This window comes from Aedes albopictus, chromosome 2 (assembly GCF_035046485.1).
Source record: "Aedes albopictus strain Foshan chromosome 2, AalbF5, whole genome shotgun sequence".
NCBI classification, from domain to species: domain Eukaryota; kingdom Metazoa; phylum Arthropoda; class Insecta; order Diptera; family Culicidae; genus Aedes; species Aedes albopictus.
The window spans coordinates 509,462,349-509,486,772 of NC_085137.1; the positions used below are offsets into that span (position 1 = coordinate 509,462,349).

General features: G+C 38.9%; 1 protein-coding gene across 1 annotated transcript in view; it reads left to right on the top strand.

The window, feature by feature from the left end:
• The first annotated feature begins 2,689 nt into the window (after positions 1–2,689).
• The window catches only part of LOC109404759 (sodium-coupled monocarboxylate transporter 1), a 247,588-nt gene continuing 225,853 nt past the window's right edge, over positions 2,690–24,424 (top strand). The window contains exons 1-2 of the mRNA XM_029870294.2: positions 2,690–3,176; positions 22,573–23,065. Of these exons, the coding sequence (XP_029726154.1) occupies positions 22,900–23,065 (166 nt within the window). The 5' untranslated portion in view covers positions 2,690–3,176; positions 22,573–22,899. The remainder of the gene's footprint in view (positions 3,177–22,572; positions 23,066–24,424) is intronic.

Consider the following 24,424-nt stretch of genomic DNA (forward strand, 5'->3'; position numbering starts at 1 on the left):
AGAGCGAATTTTGTTTGCGTTTGCAAGTTACGGGACCTAAGCTGGCTACGCAATCCGTAAAAGGCCCTATTCGCAGCTGCAATACGCCTTTTCACTTCACGGGAAACGTCATTGTCACATGTCACAAGTGTTCCAAGATAAACAAATTCTTCAACAACTTCAAACACTTCCCCATCAATCACTACCTCAGCACTAACACCACTAGGCCTGCTTCTGTCTCTACCCGCTATCATGTACTTCGTCTTGGTAGAGTTAATCGTCAAGCCTATCCTCGCTGTCTCTCTCTTCAGAGGAGCATAAGCTTCCTCCACTGCCCTACGATCGATGCCGATGAGATCAATATCGTCCGCAAAACCGAGGAGCATGTGCGACCGTGTGATGATAGAGCCATTCCTCTGCACGCCTGACCTCCTAATCGCTCCTTCGAGTGCAATGTTGAACAATAAATTTGAAAGAGCATCTCCCTGCTTCAATCCATCCAAGGTCACAAACGACGTAGACACTTCGTCCGCGATCCGAATACTTGATTTTGATCCATCCAGCGTTGCGCGTATCAGCCTAGTTAGTTTCGCCGGAAAACCATGTTCTGACATTATCTGCCAAAGCTCATTTCTTTTCACTGAATCGTACGCTGCTTTAAAATCAATGAACAGATGGTGAGTCTGCAAGTTATATTCCCGAAATTTATCTAGGATCATCCGCAGGGTAAACATTTGATCCGTCGTTGATCGGCCCTCACGAAAACCAGCCTGGTATTCGCCGACGAAGGACTCCTCAAGAGGTCGCAGTCTGTTGAACAGGACACGCGACAGTATCTTATACGCCGAATTTAAAAGGGTAATCCCTCTGTAATTGGCACACTCCAGTCTGTGCCCTTTCTTGTAGATTGGACATATGAGGCCATCCAACCAACTAGTGGGCAATTCTTCATCCTCCCAAATCTTTATAATAATCTGATGGATTGATTGATGTAGCTGCTCGCTTCCGTGCTTAAGAAGTTCGACCGGGATCTCGTCCTTCCCAGCAGCCTTGCTGTTTTTCAGCTCCTTAAGGGCCTTTTTAACCTCATCCAGTGTTGGTGGTTCCACTGCTTGACTGTCATCCATTATGTTAATCCTGTTCCTGGGTGCTCCTTCGCTGCTACCATTCAACAAATCTTCGAAGTGCTCCTTCCACCTGGCTGCCACCATTGTTTTGTCTGTCAGCAAATTTCCTTCCCGGTCATTGCACATGGCGGGCACTGGCGCAGTCTTGTGCCGCGCGCCATTGACAGTTGCATAAAATCTCCGCATATCGTTCCTGTCCATACTTTCCTGCGCTTCAGCAATAACACTCTCTTCGTGTTGCCGTTTTTTCCTGCGGTGGATTCGTTTCTCTTCTGCTCTTGCAACCCTGTACCGCTCTCTGTTCTGCCGGGTACCGGCCACTAGCATTCGACTTCTGGCGGCATTCTTTTCGTTCGTCGCTCGTTGGCAGTCCTCGTCAAACCAACCATTACGTTGGCGTCGCTGAGCGGTACCAATCACCTCTTGCGCTGTTGTTGTCACTGCTTCGTGGATACTTCCCCATAAGCTGTTGACATCTCCAGATCCGTTGGTCTCTCCTATCCTCTCGTCTAGCTTCTGATGGTACTGTGCAGCAACCCCTTCGGCTGACAAGCGCTGGATATTGAAACGCATCGTCCTGTTGTTTCTTGAATTCGTGACGCTGGATAATCGCGCCCGAATTTTAGCGGCTACAAGATAATGATCCGAGTCGATGTTCGGGCCTCTGTAGGACCTCACATCTATGACGTCCGAGAAATGTCGCCCGTCGACCAGCACGTGGTCTATCTGGGAGCAAGTGTCACCACTCGGGTGTCGCCAGGTGTGTTTTCGGATATTCTTACGTGCGAAGTAGGTACTGCTGATTGCCATCCCTCTAGCAGCAGCGAATGTCACAAGGCGCAGACCATTATCGTTGGTAACAGAATGAAGGCTTTCCGTTCCAATGACAGGCCGAAAGAAACTTTCTCTGCCGATCTGCGCATTTACATCTCCGATGACTATCTCTGTGACGTATGAGACGTAAATCTTCGACGCAGAGTTCAACGATCTGCTCCAAGCAAGCATTGAGTGATTAAAACTACAACTAGCCTATTATTTGACAATTTAAAGATACTCTCGTAAATAGTCCATCAAAAATTTGAGTGACAAATGATAGCCAAAAGCACTGATTTGTTCTTGCTTATCATTTTCGCACGCCCGCCGGCAAGTAATCGTCGCCTCTCTCTCTCTCTCGTCTCACCTGTTCGGCGGCATCGTAAATTATCTCTCCAATCGATTGCTCGCACTTGTTACCGTTCGTGCTTCCCCCGCGGCCGCGACCGACCGAAGACAATGCGACTAGCTCAACCAGGCAACATACGTCACCACCCACTCTCCGTTCCGGGCGGTTGAGTTGCTTGCTGCGCGCGATAACGCTGATCGAGTCGTGGCGCGAATGACATGCGATCTACATTATCAGCGCGATGTTGCGCGACATGTCCGCGATGCGACGTCGTGACGGTCCTGCGCCAAGAGCTTTTACTTCTTGCGCGTGTTGCACCCGTACTTAGGGTAGGTACCTACTACATATCGTTGATGTTGGGATGACGAGTGACGACGACGCGACGCTCTGAGGGGTGTGAGAGTGTGATATCAGAAGGTAGCAGCGCGTGGTTGTGCAGCTTGGCGCGCACCGTTGGCGCTGGATTGATGTGCGCGCGGCGCGGCGGCTCGTCGTCACAGGAGCTTTGGAGTCGTTTATAAATAATAGTCACCCAATTGGTCCAACTTATTAGCTATCGAATTTCCGTTCGCGTCGCGCGCGTTTCTTGCTGTCGGTCGTTGTGGAAGTGTTTGCTCATTGTGAAGCCAGAAAATATAATTGAGGGTGACAAATTCGGCGGTGAATTGTTGTCGGTTGTTGTGATCAGTTGAACTTAAGGGGGAATTTATTATTTTTGAAAGTGACTTTTCGTAAAACTCCAGAATTGGATCCCAAAAGGAAGAGGGCTTATTCTAATGTGCTCCCGCGATCATACCTCAAGCGAATGCATTATCGGAGCACATTTGGGCTGTTAGTGCAGATACAGTGCCGTACGTTCCTGCAGATCAAAGAAAGCCCACACCGGAAACGCGGTTTTCCCGGAGGAGGTGAGTGCGATAAACTGATTTGTAAGAAGTGGACCGCCGTGGGCGGAAGAAAAGTAGTTTTCCATGTTGTGGCGGTCAGTTCAAATGGTTGAATAAGTGAAGCAAACAGACACTGAAGATACAGTTCGGATCGGAGGTGTCGAATCGTTTACATATCATTTCATTTTTTCATTAATGTCAAATTTTCCCGTGCATATTTTTTATAACAAACATTTTAATATTTACCAGTTTTTGTAACTTTTATTTAAAAACCCAGAAATTAAAAATTATGCCTGTTAACAATTTTATGCTAAATTAGGTATTCATCGATTTGATTGTTTTTGTTTTCAAAGTTTGTAACTTTCAAAGTCATTAAGAAGTGATATGTACTGTTTCCATTGAAATATTTTTTCAAAGTTATTATGAAGCTTTTTAAATACTTAATCATGTTGTTCGATTTATTGTTTTAAAGTCTTGCCCTAATTCTAAAGCTTTGAGCTTTGAGCTAAAGAGTTCAAAGGTTTAGACGAAATTTTAATGCGCTGAATTGAAATTTACCTAATTGATTGTTGAATTTTAAACTAAACTAAACTAACTGTTAGAGTTATTTGACAAACAAATATTACGATAGATGATTAAATAGATACCTTCAAATGTATGCTTCCGTTTCCTTAGTTACATGACGCCTCGCACAGTACAACGTCTAAAGATCATACTCAATACTACAGCACACTGCTGTAGCGTTGCACTAGCATAGGTAAATTAGGATCATTAATGATAATTACACATCAACACTGCAGAAAAAGCATGATGAAATCCGTTCCATAATACGTGGTCTCAGTCACCACAGCACTATGGGCTCCCACCTTGCAGTCGATGTTTTTCCTCAGCAGCGCAGCTGCGCTATGTTTTTAGTGATAAACAATTTAGTGAATTAGAACGAATTATCCGCATTATGCTAATGGAATATTCATTGGACCGTAACGGGCTCGGCTTCGATTTGTAATGTTCCTTGCATAATTCAAGAATAGTGCTGAAGTTTTGTGATTCAGATGTTTGATACTTTGTTTTTTTACTTTGGAAGATCCTTTTAGCTTATTCGTGATTCATGAATTACTTATGGAATCCTTTTGTAATATTTTAATCAAATAGCACGTATGTTATTTTTTTTAAACACACATTGGTCTTATTGTAACATTTGGAACATTTGTTGTGATTCAGGATGAGACAACTATCATACTTTTAAATTTTGAAACTAATTTTTAATGTGTTATGTGTAACATTGGAACATTTGTTGTGATTCAGGATGAGACAACTATCATACTTTTAAATTTTGAAACTAATTTTTAATGTGTTATAGTACATATTATCATTATTTTTATCAGTGGTACAGGGTTACGACATGTGTGAAGGCTCTCTGGTGAACAGCACTCTAGCCGATCATCAATCAAGCATGCAATAATTGCCACTTCGACTGATGGCGTGATTTTTTTTTTCAATTATTCGTACTTATTGATTTGTCCCGAAGACCATTTTCTTTCCTTGGGCTGAAACTTAAACGAAGGCTGATGGAGTTCGATAATCTGTTCTCCAATAATGTGCAGACTCATTTTGAATCCTTGTCCTATTTAGTATTTGGGATTCAATGTCATCGTTTTATTATTTTCACCGTATTCCAGGAACATTCCTTTTCTTCTACTTGTTTTGGGTAACGTCCCAACTAGGACACAGCGTTCTGCTCAGCCTGGTGTTACATGAGCACTTCCACCGTTATTGACTGAAATTTTATTTTTTAATTGATCATTTTACTTCCTTTTAATGTGAGGTAGGCATAAAATTAAAAAAAAAAATATGTCCCATTCTGCTCTAAAATCTAAATCATACTATATGATCAATAAAAGATAGAAATAATATTTCACTAACATACTTGTTTGAATTTGTGTGTTTTTGAAGTTTCGTTTCTCTTTATTTATGAGTTTTTCAGCCCGAAGCTGGTTCATCTCAGTATTTTTGAAACACTACTTGAAGCACTAGTTAAAATTGAAAATATACTGCAGGAGCAACTTTTAAATTTAAAGGAATCGTGAAAAGGAATCCATAAAGGTATCCCTGGAAAATACCCAAAAGTGTTTCGGAATAAATCGTTGGAGGAATCTCTAGAGGAATTCTGGGAGAAATATCTGGATGAATCCAAGCAAATTTCTGAAGCAATCCCGGAAGAAAATTCCAAGAGGAATTCTTCAAGCAACCCCTGTTATAACGTTTGCATTAAAAAAAGTACTTGTTTCCACCCTTTTTTCATGATGTTTTTATTTACAATGCATTATGGTCGATTTCCATACAACCAGGCGGATGAAAATATTTTTATAATTTCTTTTCGTTTTCTGTGGTTTATACTATGAAAAGGGCCCATATAGCCGAGGCGGTAAACGCACGGGTATTCAGCATGACCATGCTGAGGGTGACGGGTTCGATTCCCGGTCGGTCCAGGATCTTTTCGTAAAGGAAATTTCCTTGACTTCCTTGGGCATAGAGTATCTTCGTGCCTGCCGCACGATATACACATGCAAAATGGTCATTGGCAGAGAAAGCTCTCAGTTAATAACTGTGGAAGTGCTCATAGAACACTAAGCTGAGAAGCAGGCTTTGTCCCAGTGAGGACGTTACGCCAAGAAGAGGAGAGGACTATCAAAATATTTCGTTAATTTGCTTTTTCAGTACATATTTCTAGCTTATCTTTTCAAAAGGGCATATATACTTATCAATTTGAAGTAAATTTGAAATTAAATCGATCCGTACTTTGATTGCAAATCAATAGGTTATTATTTTTTGTTTTCATGTGGAACTGTCCATTCACTACTTGGAAAAATATGAAAGCGATACAATTGCTATTGTTATGTATAAAAAATATGAAATTGTACTAAAATGTACTATGTTTTAAAAAGCCTGATTTCAAAGTTGCGCAAAATATTTTATAATTGCGATCAAAATATTTTAAAATTGATCAAAATATTTTCTAATTGCGATATTTCTATACTTCAACGCCTTTCAGTGTTTTTTTATAATTTAGCTCTGTACAGAAACTTGTGTTATTTTTTTCTTACAGCTTTTTTAGTAACCTTTTCAAAACAACAGGGTTTCTCATGAAAAAATGGTCTAAAATTGATTTAAGATAAGCCGAGCATATCCGGCAAAAAGTTTTATTTTTTGCAAATTTCCAACTTTGACATTTCATATCTCAGAAACGCACAGTGCTAGAAATTTGAAACTTTGGGCTTTTCTTAATTGGAATGTTTACTTTCAACAAAAAAATATAACACCAAGGTTTGGTGAGGGTTACTTTTTCGATTTTTGTACGCCTGATATCATATAGCGCACTGGAGTATAATTTTTGAAAATTTTCCTCTATTTCAAAACATGCTTGCCACTTTCACTCCAATTTCCATGACGATATATGCATTCATTGTGAAGTTATTCTAATAAATGTGAAACAGTGTAGAAAAATAGCATGTTCTTTTCAATGACTTCCTACTGAGGACAGTGCTCCATTGAGATAAAATCGTTCAACAATTTATGCGAATATAATTTTGCATGGTTGAAAATACATGGAAAACTTTGGTGCACGCTATGTCCAAAGGGAAGTATTATGAAAAGTGAATGTACCTCAATTTTTTTTCGCTAGAACCGTATTTTTGGACCCCTAGATTCAGAATATGAGAAATTTAAAATCATCCATCTTGGGTTTTTTTCATACATTTTTATATGGGATGATTTTGACCTTAACATGACTTTTTTCGACATTTGTATGGGAAAATAGGGAAAAAATCAAAAATTTCAAAAAACCCAAGATGAAATATTTTAATCCGCACAGATTCTGAAACTAGAGGTCAAAACCTATGATCCTAGGGAATAAAGTTTGAGGTACATTGGTGTTTCATAATACTTCCCTTTGGACATAGCGTGAGGTGATTTTGAACATTTCACATTATAATGGGGCTCTGAAGTAGGGCAGCACTTCTTAGAAAACACGGTACAATAATATTTCTCTTTAGACTTTCATGGATCTGTCCGTGCAGTGATAAGTGTTTTCAATGTTTGTTTTAATGTGTATGATTTCAATGAAACTTCAGAAAATTTTAGAGTTAGAATACGATGAATCATTAAGACATAAAGTGTCGGATGATGTACAATATAATAAACAAAATAAATAAATAAATAAATATCGGAGAAAGTCCATAAAGGAACCCTTGGACAAATCTCTAAAGCAATCTCGGAATGAATCGATGACTCAGAAACCTTTAGAGGAATTTCGAAAGATAAAGAAAGCATCCCTAAATAATTCATTGGAGAAGAAGTGGGCTGATGTATCAGTGATATGAATTATTCACACAACTGAAGCGTATAAATGTGACGCCGACTGTTTACGACAGATGGTTCCTGCTCACCTGGAAATTTAAGCAGAAAGCGTCATACAGTATTGGCTAGAATAAAGTACATACTGTCCATTTTTCATTTTTACCGGGTGTATGTTGGCTTCAATATCACCGATTGCTCTAAAATTTTAATTGCAGCTCAGAAAAAATAAAATAAAAAAAAAACTTAAAATTTCGCAATACTCCCATTTCAAGAAAAAAATAGCTAAATTGCTATTTTTTAATTTATTTGTAAACAAGAACTACTTAAAGGGATTGTTCAGGAAAGTGGTGTGTTTTGTTAGACTGATCAACTTTGTAGAAAAACATATTTGTCTAAATATTGAATTTTTGGAATTATTCCAAAAAAATCATTTTTTCTCAAAATGAGAGATTTGCGATTACTTTTAAAATTTTGTATGGAATAGTCTAACCTTTCAATAAGTAAAATTTCAAGCTAATAAGAGTGTCCAGTCAAAATTTAAAGTCAATCTGCGCTCTAAAAGCTGAGATTCGGAGCTCCAAACTTGAGCATTTTGTTTGAAAATCGACTGATGCATACTTTATTCTGTCCAGTACTGTATTTTTGAACAATTATTAAAAAGTTGGCTAACATAAAAAATTTAATATTATATAAAAAAATAATTTTGAAATGCTAATAGTTGGGGCAATTCATGTTTCCGAAGAAAAAAAGTTTATTGCAGCAATACATACAACTTTCTAGAAAAAAATCTCTGATACTGATTGTTTCGCAAATATTGAAAAATTTTAGCAACCATGGTATAAAATTAAGTTTTATAAATTTTTCACCAATTAAATTTTAAGTCACCATCCAACTTCAGTTAATATTTAAGGTTGATTGGTATTTTAAAACTTGGAATACAGACTTCCAAACTTGACCATATTGTATGAAGAATGGTCACAGTGTACTTTATTATTGCCTGCACTGTGCATATATCTTCACTTAAAAATGAGCTTAAATTCCCTTTGAGGCTTCGTCTGCGGCTGTGTTTTTACGATGAAAAAGTTACGAAATACATTAAAAAAAAGACAAACTGCAAGGAAGACTCTCGAGAGCAATTCATAGAAAAATTCTTGTAGGAGGAAAGATCTTCGAAGGTTTGATTGGAAATCCCTGGACGAATCCCAAGATAATTTACTGTAGGAATCCTCAAAGGAAAGCCTAGAGGAATCCATCGAGAAATCCCAAAATAAATCCGAAGAGGAATCACGATAGGAGACCTGAGAAACGATCTAATATGAATCCCAAGAGGAACCCATAAAGATTCACGAGAGAAATGCCTTGTGTTGTGTTCGATCAGGCCGGGGTGGCCTCTGCTGTACATAGTAGCCGTCTCCATTCCACTCGATCCATGGCTGTTTGTCTCCAGTTCCGCACTCTGCGTAGGGTCCGCAGATCGTCCTCCACTTGGTCGACCCACCTAGCTCGCTGCGCTCCACGTCTTCTTGCACCGGTCGGATAACTCTCGAGAACCATTTTAGTCGGGTTGCTATCCGACATCCTGATGACGTGACCCGCCCACCGTAGCCTCCCGATTTTCGCGGTATGGACGATGGTTGGTTCTCTCAGCAGCTGATGCAGCTCGTGGTTCATTCGCCTTCTCCAAGTCCCGTCTTCCATCTGCATTCCGCCGTAGATGGTACGCAACACCTTTCGTTCGAAAACTCCAAGGGCACGTTGGTCCTCTGCACGTAGGGTCCATGTTTCGTGCCCATAGAGAACTACCGGTCTAATCAGCGTTTTGTAGACAGTTAACTTCGTTATACGGCGAACTTTATTCAATCGTAGAGTTCTGCGGATTCCAAAGTAAGCACGACTTCCTGCCACAATGCGCCTCTGAATTTCTCTGCTGGTGTCGTTGTCGGCGGTCACCAGTGAGCCCAAGTACACGAATTCTTCAACTGCCTTGATTTCATCACCGTCGATATAAATTCGGGGTGGCGGGCGCGGTGATTCCTCCCTGGAGCCCTTTGCCATCATGTACTTTGTCTTCGACACATTAATGACTACCCAAGTAACAATTTTAATTTTATCAAAGTTTTTTAGCGATTCAAAAATCCTAAACATAAAACCATTGATGCCGACTTGAAAATGCTCTCGTGTTCTTGTATGCCTCAATAAGCCCACGTTCTGGCTAGTTGGCCCAGTCTTATTACGATCTACAGGACTTCGTATGCAAACCGGCCTAGGATCTCGGGTTGTATCATAGTTTTATCAATCTTCTAAATAAAACCATCTTCTGACTTGTCAAATAATTGTTTTGATTATTTTTCACTCTCAATGTTCGATCGTCAGAATAAATTATGCTTGGTTGTTTATCCAGCCATCAATTGGAAAGATGCAGATATCGAATTAAGATTTGTTTTTCTATTTAATACGTGTCAGGAGACATGCCACGGGAAGTTTGTGGTGAATGTGACTGTGATAATGACAAAAACTAAGTGCGCCACACAAACTATGCATAATTTGGAAGTTAAATGCATTTAATTTACTCGGTGGAATTGAGTGCAAATAAGGTTTTTTCAACACAGCGGAGTTTAAAAAACATTATGTAATTTTTCTGACAAAATAAAATGACGGAAACGTGTAGTATGGTTTAATTTGATCTTAAGCTGTACGTGAAATCATAAAATTGAGTAATAATTTTTCTGTATTTACATGAATTATCCCGGCTAGGCGACATATTTTTCTGATAAAACTCTGTGTTCCTGATGATTCCTCCAATAGGGCCAACCCTCCTGAGGTAGTCATAACTGAGCTCATGATAGAACTAGCGGTTTTATCACAGCATTTTTTTGGTTTATGGTATGGCCACGAAATCTTTTGTTGGTTTTAGGCATTGCCTCACAGTTTTGTGTATTTGTTTACAAAAAAATCTCTCCGACAACAACCGCAAATGCAAGTTTTATTGAAATGGTATATAATAAGTGATAAAACCAATTCATGTCTACTTGCAAGTCTTAAATTGAAGATGTTTATAGCAGAAGTTATATGATAGTTTTATGGAACGCCAAAGGTTCAAAGTAAAAAACTACCACATAAAACTAATTTAGAACAACTTGCTTTTTGACATGCTTGTATAAAACCAGGATAAAACATGAATAAACCTTCAAGGCATGCTGATTGTTACTTGGGTAATCCGATTCGCCTGGCCTTGTAAGAATCCCGAAAATATTTTTGAGTGTAATATTCAGAAGAATCACATGAGGAATCTAAGGCAGGCCCAGGGCAATCGCCCAGGATGGAGACCCTTCATTACATCACTCTGCGTCACTAGGGCTGCTCAGGACTGAAAGTAAGTAAATAAGTAGACTTTGGTCAGACCTTTCCCTCTCCACAAAAAGTCTACGAGATTCTGTCCTTATTAGGACCAATTATTAGCATTATATGAATATGTGTAGCACAAAAAAAAAAGAAATCAGCAACAAATTGACTAAACACATTTTATGGTAAACAAGGTCAACAGATTTTTTCTCACTGATATGGTGACTGTCAAACTGGTATTTTAGTCAAACGTGACGTTTGCGAACTGATCAAAGCAAAAAAAAAAAAAATGCTGACCTCTGGCAATGAAACGTCAAAAATGCTTGTGATTTCAGCAAATTGTGATTACTAAGCAATAGTAAGGCCTGAAGTAAACAGGGTCAAATAATTGACAAGGGAAGAACTTGAGAAACAACATCAGTTTGACACTAATGAAAATTCGATCGAGTCAAACTGATGTTTGAACATCATCGGTTTGTTTTTGGATTGAACCCTATTTAACCCTGTGTACTAACAGCTTAAGCCTTAAGCTAAACTTGGCAAATTTTCATTGTAGTCTACAAGAGAAATTTTCAGAGTTTCGTCACTTTCAAACTAATAACAGTTCCAACAATTTAAAGACATCGGCTCCTAGAACCCTATCTACAACGCCTTCCGCTACTTTCGCTAGTGTCACGATCCGATCAGCTGTTTCCGCAACTACCGTTCCAGCCACAGAAAACAACGAAAGCACCAGACCTCCTTGCAGCGAGCTGTTGCTTTTTTTAGAGGTAGTGGCTCGCCACCTTTTTTGTATGCAACGCGACGCCGCTCGTCATTGTGAAGCAGCCAGCAGTTCAAACAGCAGCCAAGCAGCCACCCATCAACAACAGCATCATTTTCTGTTTTGGCTCACACCGGTTGAATCTGGTCTAGCGGCGGACGACAAGAGCAAAACAAATGTCGAAGGGAAATGGAGAACCGTTGCACAAAGGTGCACCGCCCATGAATTACGTTTCGCGCGATAGGGGTACCATCATCGGCAGGTGAGAGAAAAAAGTTTGACGAAAACATTGAGTTTAGAGTACAAAGAGCAGCACCCAGCAAGACAAGTGTTACAAGGCGAAACGATGAGGAGGTCGGGGATTCCCCAAAGCTATGCTGCGCTACGTAATTATTGACAGCCACTCACAAACTAGTTGATCCTCCTGCGGAAATTCCTTTCGGTGGGTGTTGTGCTGCTGTTGTTGCTGTCTGCATAGCATAGGCCGATCGGTGTACCAAAAGATATGCGAAGTACTGTTACCGGCGGTCAACGCGAGTGCCCTTGGGCCAACACCGGTTGAATCTGGTCCTGGTGCTTAACAGTACAGGAAGATATCTGAACGGACCTCTTGGCGTGGCTTGGTACGGCGTAAGAGAGACAAGATCGATATTTATTTGCTTCTAGGAGATCATCGATCGCGATGAATGTCGCAGTGCTTTCACATCGTTCTTCGATTCGAAAGAAACGAACGGTGGAAAATTCGTGAAGTTAATAGGTTTGAGAAATCTAGTTTGCATCTTGCTGTGGTGGGTTATTCATGGAACCTGGTATAGTTCAATAGGAGGTATGGGTTGGGGTGTTTTGTTCTAAGATGTTGAAAAACAACAAAACTGATGAAAAAGCCGTCATGAGCTTTAATACCATGTGAGTTACGGCAGGTTTTGGATCACGAATCACGAATCCTTTTACGAAACTACTTCCAGAGTTATTAACTGAGAGCTTTCTAAGCTAATTGAATGTTTTGCATAAGTATATCGTGAGAGAGGTACGAGGACACTCTATACAAAAAGGATCCATGCATATTTTCATGACGAAAAGATCTAGGATCAACCGGGGATTGAAGCTGTTGACCTGGTCTTGCTAAAAGTCTCTAAATAAAAAGTAACATTAAAAAAATACTTCTTTGAATTCCTAAGTTGTATTCAGTAATGTTCTTCATCAAATCATACGTAATGTAATCCAGTATTGTCACTTTTATTGGGTTGCCTTTTGTTTTCATAACAGAATCTAGGTCCCACAAACAAAGCCTGTCATTCACTTGCGTCAATTGGTTGAAATTACCGCTTTTATAGTCGAATCATTGAGCCACCGTACTATATGGTTCTTTCAACTGGCCTCGTTATAAATTGAAAGTTGTCGCTCTGAAGAGCATTTGACAGTATACGAATGTTCTTCTGAGTGACGCATCCACGCTTCACAATTGATGAAAAGGTCGCGAAATAGTTTATCTGACAAATTAATCGTGACTCGTTACAATTGATGAAAAGGTCGCGAAATAGTTTATCTGACAAATTAATCGTGACTCGTTAAGGAACTGAGTGCAGTTCGCGGCTTGAGATAAAGGCTATCCAGGCACACAATCTCTGGGCGTTGCGGGGGTCAAGAATCAAGTGGAGTCTAGTTAGTAGAGCAAAGTTTCCGTAAAGGATCGATCTCTGCCAAACGTGATGTGGCTATGATGACGTGAGTGTTACCGAATTTCTTACAAAACATATTTCGTTAGTGAAACGGTCAATCATATGTAAATCAATATCTATCCAGTGAACAACGCATAGTGATCCCATTACTTTAATTCACATTCGCTCAACGTACTTTTCATACTTCTAAGATCTATGTTTTAAGATTTACACAATACTTAACCTCTCAGGTCAGGACGCCTTTTTGATCCTTAACCCTGTAATACCCAAATTTTTGATTTTGATCTTAAATCGATTTAAACATGCTTTGGAGGATTCTTTTTAATTCTCGATTTTGTGAATTTCGGTTTTTGATTTTTCTAATTTTTATTTTTGAACATCTGCACACTTTTATATTTTTCCTGGAGACGGATTTTTTGAGACGAAAACATTTTGAGATTTTATGATTATTGTTTACTATTTTTATTTTTATTTTTTATAGGATTTTTTCCGTGTAATTTTAGGGAAAATTTTTTTAGAGTGTATTCGAACCCCTATGATAGTATGATTCGGGAAAAAAAAATAAAATATGTAAATTGAAGTGATTCAATGCAAAATATACAATGACTTCTGAAAGGAGACTAAAACATCAATTTTTCAATGATTTTAAAAAAAATGTAAATATGCTTCAAAAGAGACCAAACAATATTTTAAGATGTACAGAATAGTCCTAAATATCAGCCAAAAATAAAAAAATAAATGATTGTCCACGAAACAAAAATTACAAAAATGCTCAAACTATACCCCGTCTAAAGGCGGGGTTGAGTATTAGAGGGTTAACCTTCATCCAGCCAACGTACATTTTCCAAAAGTCCTGGAGAAATTACTAAGGGAACCACCGGAGGAATTGCAGATGGGAGTCTTAGAAGAATTCCCGGAGAAATTCCTGGAAGGAGTCGTAAAGAAATTCCTAGTGGAATTCCAGGAAAAAAAATCGGAAGGATATCCTGAAGAAATTCCCGGAGGAATCCCCAGGGAAATTCCAGGCAGAATTCCTGGAGAAAACAAAGGAGGAATTCCTAGAGAAATTCCCAGAGGGATTCCTGGAGAAATTCCCGGAGGAATTCCTGGAGAAATTCTCAGAGGGTTTTCTGAAGAAAAAAAAATCACGGGAGACTTCCTGCAGGAAGACTTTCTGGAGAAATTCCCAGTGGATTTTTTTGAAGAAAAAACCATAAGTTTTCCTGAATAAATTCCCGGAGGAATTCCTGGAAAAAATTCTGGAGGATTTCCCGCACAATTTCTTGAAGAAATTTCCGAAGCAATTCCTGGCGGATATCCTGAAGAAATTCCCGGGGACATTCCCGGAGATATTCCTGGAGGAACTCCTAGAAAAGTTCTCGGAGAAATCCAACCGGAGAAATTGCCGGAGGAACTCATGGAGGTATTCCTGAGAAATTTCTCTGAGGAAATCCGGAGGAATTCCTCGAGAACTCCTGGAGAACATTCCCAGAAGAATTCCTGGGGAAATTACCGAAGTAATTCTTTGAAAAATCTCCGCAGGAGTTTCTGATGTGGGTCTAAGAGGAAATCCTGGACAAATTTCCGGAAGAATTCTCGGAGACATTTCCAGAGGAATTCCTAGAGAAATTCCCGAAGAAATTCCTAGAAAAATTCCCAGGAGAGTTCCTGAAGAAATTCCCGGAGACATTCCCGGAAGAAAACACGGAGCAATACTGTGGGGTTTTTTTTTATTTTATTTATGTGTATTTTAACAATTTGCTAATTCTACACTTCAATATTGTGGGGTGATAAATTTGTCTGCAGGGAGTCAAAGATGGTGTAGAGAATAACCTAGTGAATAAATCACGAATCAAAGACTTAACTATCAGACAGTTTTTGGCATTCTGAAAAACTTTGTTGTAGACGGCATCATTCTATCTTATCAGGATTCTGAGATATAGAAGTTTGAAGATTTTTTACCCTGGCGCCACCTAGCGGACGATTCTTGAACCAAAGACGCCATTGCCAGATAGTTCTTAGCCTGCTGATCAACTTTGCTGAAAATGGCATGCTTGTACCTCATTAGGGTATCGAGATATACGTGTTTGAACTATTCAGACATAATGCGCCACCTAGCGGATAAATCCCAAACCAAAGACATTACTATCAGATAGTTCTGAGCTTGCTGAAGAATTTTGCCGAAGACAGCATCATTCTATCTTATCAGGTTTCTGAGATATGAGGGTCTGAACATTTTTGACACTGGCGCCGCCTAGCGGCTGAATCGCGAACCAGAGTCACCGCTTCCAGTTAGTTCTCAACCTGTTGAACAAATTCGCCGAAGACACCATACTTCTACCTCATCGGGATCTTGAGATATACGTTGCGCAAAGTATGTGGCCAATTTTGGTACCCCTAGACAATCCGGAATAACTTCGGAACCATGTGGACCAGGCACCCATGTCCCGGGCATCATAAACTAGAAGAGTTTTTCGGGAAGTTGTAAAAATTTCGTAAATATCCATCGAAAAACAAAAAAAGTTATGACCATTTTTGTGCTTTTCCGAAGGTGGAAATGTACGTTGGCTGGATCAACATTTATCGACATTTCGCATCTACACGAGTGTACGAGCTGTTTTTGAGAATGTGTAACTGTAACACATTTTTGTGTAGTCTGGAAATTATGCACTTATGAGTAGGGCTTACACATTTTAGTGCCGAGCGGTTTTACTGTGTAAGCTAACATTAACTCGTTTGAGCAAGAATTCAGGTATTTTTTTTTGTTGATTACTAATGAGAATGGACCTGCCACATGGGCTTTTGCAGTTTGTCAATTTTTAAAATGTATTTCGTAACTTTTACATCCTTAAAAAACAGCTGCAGCCGAAATATATTGCCTCAAAGGGTATTAAAGCTCATTATTATATGTAAATATATGCACAGTGCAGGCAATAATACAATAAGTTTTGAGATGCCAATCAAACTTAAATATTAACTGAAGCTTAATGGTGACTTATGGCTCAATTGAGAATGGCAAATATTTCAGAACTGAAAAAGCACTTTTTTCCCAAAATGATCCACAAATAGAAGAAAATAAGAATGTCCGGGTCTCCAATTAGTCTAATGGTTGAGGCATGGATCGCCAATCCCGAGACGGTGGGTTCGATTCCCGTTCTGGTCGGGAAAATTTTCTCGACTTCCTGGGCATAGTGCAATGTACTTGCCCCACAATATAAATTCATGCAATGGCAGGCAAAGAAAGCCCTTCAATTAATAACTGTGGAAGTACTCAAAGAACACTAAGTTGAAGCGAGGCAGGTCAAGTTCCAGTGGGGACGTAGAGCCATAAAGAAGAAGAAGAAGAATGTCCGATTGTTTATTTGGTCAATTATGACAATCGGACAAGCTGGTTTTGTTCACTTTCTCGTCATTCGGGAGAAAAGTGCAATTTAAGTTTTGAATAATATGCGATTCTCATTTGAGCCTTAAAACTTTATTCTAAATCAAGGTTGCTAAAATTTTCCAATATTTTTGAATACAATCAGTTTCAGAGATTTTTTCTAGAAAGTTGTATGTCAGATTTGATCGTTTTTTTATCGTTGATCGAATAAATTATCCATAATGATTTTTTGTGAGGAACTGAAATCATAATACATATAAGGCATCATTTCCATTTGAAAAGCTATGTGAGAATTGGATCGAATATTGTGTTTCCGGTATGCCTAGTAGATTTATTCAGCAGCTATTCCTAAAGCATAGTCCTTGTACTTCCTGTCTGACCGTATTCAACGATTGATAGCTGTGACAGTAGCCTGCAGTGTTGCACATGCACGCGTGGTACACCCATTAGGTACAGAGCTCTAATTGACCTAAGATACGCAACAGAATGATCATCTGTCGTTGCGTGTTCCGCGTCGCATCGATCGTTAGCTGGGCTACACCCGCAGCCTCACCAGTCAGATACATATCTAAGCTGCCTCATCCATCTGGCTTGCCTTGATCTGCAACCAACGGCAAAGAAATGTAGCCCGGCATAGAAAACTCATGTTCATGTTCTCGGCTCGGACCCAGGCCTACCTACTTGGGCAGCAGCGCGATCGGGGTGGATGGATGGATCGAGGTGAATTTCGCCCAAGCTCCCACTCCGCTGCTGCTGCTGCGAATTGTTCGCTTCGCGCTCCCTCATTCGCTCGATCGGTTCGCTCATTTGCAACGCGTCATCAGTCGGGGCTCCGGTGCTTCGAACTCCAATTGGTTGGCCAGGTTTTTCCGCTTAGAGCGTGTTGGAGGCAGATCAAACCGGCACGTGGTGGATTGCACCGTCTTGAGCTTACTTTTTCCCGCATTGCTTGCTGCCTTTACGACCAATGATCGTCTCCGCCTCGAATAGGGGCGGGTGCTGCAGTAGCAGCAGCAGCAGCAGCGTTGCGTTGACGGTTGGTTGGCAGAAATTAAGAGAGATGTGGAATGTCACCCCAGCAATGTGTGGCAGAGGAGCCTGTTATCGGTGTGATAATGAAGCACAATAAATTGTGACAGTTTGTTGGCCAATCAGCGATGGTCCTATTTGAATCCGATTATTGGGCTTTGACATGCTATTTTCGATTGTATGATCGAACGATATGGTAGAAGGTACACATTTCAATATTATATCGTGGGGGACACCTACACTACGGTGCAAAAGTTTGTAGTTTATTGAAAATATTGGTTTTCGTACGTTTTCGCCGATATGTAACTTATCGATCTGTGACACCGAAAAGAGAAAAAAAATTGTAACAAATCACACAGCTACATACTTGAGAAAAAAGATATAGATATGAAGAAATAAAATTTAACATAAAATAACAGAGATGTGATTATTACAAAACTAAACATTTGCTGTTGTTACTTAAAAACTGAAAATGTTTCCCGATGACTTTTGAAATTTGGTAATTGGTTTTAAATATATGTATTAGAAATAGAAAGCGGATTCTGGTGCAATTTTCAGAATCGGAGAAAGTCAAGAAAAGAAGTAATACTTCTCGGAGCGAACCTGGTGGGATGTTTTGAGCACTTGCTTATCACGCCGGGGATACTGGATCGAGTCCCACTACCGGCAAACTCACAAAAAGTGGGATTTTCTTTCAAAAGGGTAGTAAAGCCATGGGCCTCGAGATAAACAAACCCAAAACCGAAGAATATGGAACCAACAGATTTCGGGGAGTGCTTTCAATGGATCTGCATACAAAAATAAGGCAGTAAGCAATACGGATGTCATACTAACATTCCATCCCTTCCGCGATAATCGTAAGGACGTGGGCAGCGCAACATACTAAAGTTAGGCGTTGTCCATAATCTACGTAGACTCATTTTTGATCATGTCAGACCCCCACCCCCTCCCCCAACGTAGACTTTCATCCATACATTTTTTTTTTAATTTGTATGGACCGTAGGGGATGGTCAGACCCTCTTATTTTTCATAAAATTTCTCATCCAATTTTACTAAGAAGACTCCCAGCGATTCGTCGAGCAGTTTCTCGAAAGCTTTCGCCAAATGTTTTCCCTGTAATTGGTCAAAAAACTTCCACAGAGATCCAAGGTTAGAACAATATGTTCCGGAGTTGACCTTCAGTAGCTTCATCAAAATGTCTAGATTTTATTGATTGTTGCTTCATTAAGTTGACAGTGTGATTTTTTCCAATAATATTTCAGAAATCTCATAACACTTTCAACATGACATGAAATCTGGAATTCGCATGGAAAACTGTTTCAACGTAGATAAATATATAAAAAAAAATTAAAAGCATGTATTTTACCGGAATAATGAGAATTTCGGCCAAATTTTGATCGTTTTCATGCACGATTTTGGCCTTGAAATGAAAAACAAAAGTCTCAATAATAATATGAAAGCCTTAAACTTCAGTTTTTGGAGTGTTTCGGAACATATTATTAGGTTCAAAATGCAAAAAAAAACAGTTTTTTAAATTCTCTATTGTATTCTATAGCCCTTAATATTATGCTTAACAAGATGCTTAGTATCTGGTTTTGAGTAAAAAGTGCCAGTAAATCATGCCATAACTAGATTTCTTATGAAACAAATTTTTTTAGGCATGTTTTGGCAGTTTTTGGTAAAAAGTATAATAAAAATGAATAAATTACCGAAGTTCACAAAAATAAAAAAAAAAATAACAAAAGTAAAAACTTAAAAAAAGAATAATTTAACGAATACTTACTTCAGGACATAGTTAGCAATGAATAAAAACATATATACAACAGAACGCTGAAAAACGAAATTGGTCAAGCAATTCAAAATTTACAGAGCCACAAAGTTAATTTTTTATAAAAAGAAAAAAAAAAGAAATCTTAAAAAATCATATTTTGAGTGATTTTAAACAATTCAAAAAAAAAAATAGCCACATTCAACTAGACATCTCAACAAACACTGCTCTAGTGAATTTCCTGTATGTTTTTGCTTGGAACTCCATCGTCAATTTAACATGGAAGACAAACAACATTTTTATATTTTTTACCTTGTTGGCTCCGAAAATCTCCCAGCGAACCTTGTAGGAATATCGCAGTGCATCTAATCTAGCAGTGAATGTTTTCAATGTTGTTGGATTAATAGATTTCACAAGAAGCTTCCATCAGAATTTCCAAATAGTATATCCGAGATTTCTCTGAAGATTTTTTTTATAAGTACTCACAAGATATCTCCAGATATTGCCCAATTTATTCCTAAATATTGCTCAAGGGATTGCTAAAAATAAATTAATAACTATTGCAGGTCTCTATACAGAATACCTTCAAAGGTGCCCGCAGGTAAATTAAATCTTTCGGGGAATCAGGGAATTAAATCTAGCATTCACACAGACATTTTTGCATCTATCACAATAAAAGTCCATCCGGGAGTTTTAACCTTATTTTGCCAATTTTTTTCTCCAGGGATTTCACGACAGGGTTCTCATCTGAGTGTCTCTAACATTGACTCAACGGGTGTTTGATGGAGGCCATTAGATTCGGTAGAACCCAAGAGTGGACCTGATGAGGTAATAAGAGCTCGTGAATTTCACGCCGAGGACCTAGGATCAAATTCCACTTCCGACAAACTAGCAAATTGTGAGTTCGTTCTTCAGAAGAGAAGCAAAGCCGTTGGTTCCGAGTGAACTAGTGGTAACGCGTCTGTCTATTGAGTGGGAGTTCGAGTCTCACCGAAAGGACGAGTTACTTTTTCGCATATTTCACTCTAATTTGAGAATTTCTTATTTTCGCCAGTATTTGTAGTCAAGCTTTTAAAATTAAGTAAAAATGTCGCCGATGAAATAAGAAATATAAATATTTCAACATTTCATTCATTCAGAAATTCCTCAATAAGTGTTGCCAGAAATATCTCTTCACTCCTCAAAATGTTCACGAGTCACAATACTGGAAGCGATTACGCAAGTAATGGAAAATCATACATATTATAACAGTAAGCAGAAATATTGAATGTTCAAGGGTTCGACTGTTTTGGGAATAACGATTGGTGGGAGTCCGGCTTTGCCGTCTTAGATCTCTAGAAACACCTTTAGAACTCGTCTCAACGTGTCGGCAATAGTTGGTGGCTTGGTGGCAAACTCTCACCAATCGGGGAACCTGAGGAAAAAGTTTTGGAGGAATCCGTGTGGAAGAATCTCTAGAGAAATCTCTAAAAATTCCAAGAGGAATCACTGAAGAAATCCTTGGTGAAATTTCAGGTGATATTTCTTGAGAAATCTTCGAAAGAAGAAATTACCTGAGAAATTGCAGGACGAAAACCTGATGGAATTCCTTAAGAAATCCCGTAAGTTTTTCCTGTAGAAACCTCTAGAGGAGTTCTCAGATAAATCCGGTGAGTAATTTCTTAAGGTATCTGCGAAGTAATTCTTGGCAACATCCCTAGAAGAATTCCTGTAAAAATCCCTGGAGTAATTCCTAGAAGAAACATTGGGAAATTCCTATTAAAATACCTTGAGTAATCTATGTTACGTTTCCACATGAAATTCGTGGTGAAATCCAAGGGGGAAATTCTCGAATAAAATTCTGGGTGCAGATTTGGTGTAATTTTTAGAAATGGCTTGAGAAATTGTATCAAGAATTCCAGAAAAAAATTCTAAAAACTACTTGAAGAATCTCTGAATATCCATGGGAAATCCTGAACGATTTCAAAGGAACCTATAAGGAATTCCTGAAAGATTTTCTAGATAAATAGTTCTAGGAGGAATTATTGGATAATTTCCTACAGATATTTCTGGATACATCCCTGGAGCAGTTGCTGTGGAAATTCTTGGGAAAAGTCTTGCAGGAGCACTAGTTACTTTTTTTGGAGGAATCCCAGTAGGACTTTATGGAAAAATCCCAAGAAATACTTCTAGAGGTTTCACAGGAGGAATCTCTAAAAAAAATATTAGAGATAAATTTGAAAAGATTCCATGGAAATCCTCGGAGAATTTCTCGGAGGAATTCCTGGAGGGAACAGCTGCAAAAATTTACCGAGGACTCCCATCTTGAGATTCTAAAGGATTTCAAATAGTAATTATTGAAAAAAAAAATCGCTGGAATAATCCCGGCAGCAACTCGTGAAGAAATCTTAGCATTTATCGCAGAAATCTTGGCTATTCAAGTATTTCTGGAAATAAAAAACAAGTTTTAATTTTATTTATATTGCGACAATTCTCATTTAAAGAAATAATATCTACCCAAGTGTCACATGTTTTGGAATGTCGCAATTATAATCACATAAACAGGAAACATTTGTCGCTTGTTTTGTCCAAAGGTAACTAGGAAGAAGAGTCCTTCAGCAAATTGAAATTATATTGGCTTAAAAGGTTAATGTAGACGAATGTAAAGAATTCGCTAAAGGTCAAATTTACAAAAAAAATCCTGGTTTCGAAAAGAGTTTATTGAAAATCTTACACATAAGTGTGAATTATCATAGAACGAAAAATTAAAAAAAAAAAATCTACTCTGTCAACGTGCCCTTCTACGATGTCTCCAAACTTTCGCCCGAGAGTGTAAATTTTGTTGGGTGATTCGACTGAGCTCAAGCATGACGGAGCTTTTTTTGCGGAATCAAGTTAACCTTTTCACATTCCTACGCTTATTATTTGATCATATACACAAATATCGCACCATTAAGCACAGCAGCAGCGATACCTAGTTTTGCCATTGCCAATTCCACAGTGACCGCCACCCACGCCTTTGTATGAATGTTCAATTAACACCCTTGCTCTATAATCATTGCAGTTCTAAAATATCTTTTGACTTATTTATTTTTTTTATTTTTGTGGCTTTCTTTCAGATAAAGCTTCCTGCACTAGCTGGGGCGCCCACTAAGAAGATCCACCAAGTTTGACTCACGGTTCAAGGGCGTCAAAAATTCCGTAAGCTACCCAACGGAAGTAAAACAAAAGTATTAAGCTTCAAAAGCGGCACTGGGAAGCAATTAGTTATTCCTTCTACAAAGTAGTGTGATATAGAACTATAGTAATCAACAGCTGTGAAAATAAGTGAATTAAGTTCCATAACAATCATATTTATTATTATAACAACACCCCACCAAAAAAAAAAACACTACTTACCAAATAAAGACACTTCAATCAGTATTTCCGCGAAATCGAACAAAGAAATGTTAACAATTGTGATGATGCTCGCCCTTGCCGCTGGGGGTGCCCTCGGTGCCGGACCCGACGATTTGCCCACTTGTGGAAGCGAGGAGATGGCACACACCGGAGAATTTACCCCCTATGATTACTCAGCCGTTGGGTTCATGTTGGTCGTTTCGCTCGGAATCGGTAAGTACAATCCAGATTATTCCAGCTTTCTTGTTTTTAACTTTTCAGCGACCGCCAATTTATCATCGACGGAGAAAAAGCATGGGTTCCCGTGGATCATTTGGGTATCATTATTTTCAAATTATCACGCATTGGAACAAACTGTACAAGGGCATTGCAACGCCAACGGCCAACTCTTAACGAGCCAAATTTCGAATCGGGCTATCGGGCGTTGTTGAACTGTTTGTGACAGTTTTGACAGATCGAACCATGATCTGCGTGCGTGGGTTTTTCGCGTATATTGATTGTCCGTGAAATTTTAAATTCATTATCTTGTTTCACGTCACAAGCCGTCCGACCCGACGCGACGATGTCATTCCCAATTCTTGAACGATTGCAGACACGTATGATAGGCTAGGCTGGCTAGCTGCTGGCTGTTCCATTGATAATTTTCAATCATCTCGATGCGAGTTGATGACGTAATGTTTTGATGCGATGTGGTCAGCATGTGCTACTAGGGCGAGAAGGGAAGGGCGAGACAAGATTTTTGTTGTTAGTAACATGACTAACATAACTAAAACAATGTTAGTACACTAGTCTATATTAACCATAGAGCTTAAAGTTGCTTAGGTTAATGTTAAATTGAAACATATGTAGCACCTTTTACTATACAATAGAGAGGAACATATTATGACAATGGATAATGGGTAATGGATTTTCGCACACATATACACCTATATACTGCGTTTAAATAACGCATACTGATACTGCTTCCAGTTAAATGAATAGCTGGTTGATTGTTGAAACACCCACGAGAAAATAGACCGTTAAACTAATGGACACGTATAGGCGGACTTACTTCCGATTTGTGGGATAATGGTTGAAAATGTGTTTTTGAACAATAGGTACAGCTGCCATTGGGTGTCATTTAACGTTCAAGTAGAGCTACTAGATATTTTTGAAATGGTCGCTTAGGATCGACTTGCATGCCTCCGTGGAATCCCTGAGCTGGAAGTTTTATAATGAACACTATGTACTACCTGCGGTTTAACTCCAAGCTTAACTATCAAGTTTCATAACCATAGAGGCTCATAACATGAGTGGAACTCTGACTCTAAAAACGAATGCCTTTCCGATTTCGTACGCAGGTATACAGCGCATCCAAATGTTAAATGCGTTATAACATTATCGCCATACCTTACAAAGACCTCTAGACAGGCAGCCCGTGGATATTTAAAATAGGACATAAAGTGTGATGAAACTTTGTAAGCTCAAGTCAAAAATACATTTTCTAGCCTTAAATATAAAGGGAGGATGTGTTATTTCGAAGATTTCAATAAGTTTATGACCAAATGAATAAGTGGTTTTCCAGCAGCTAGT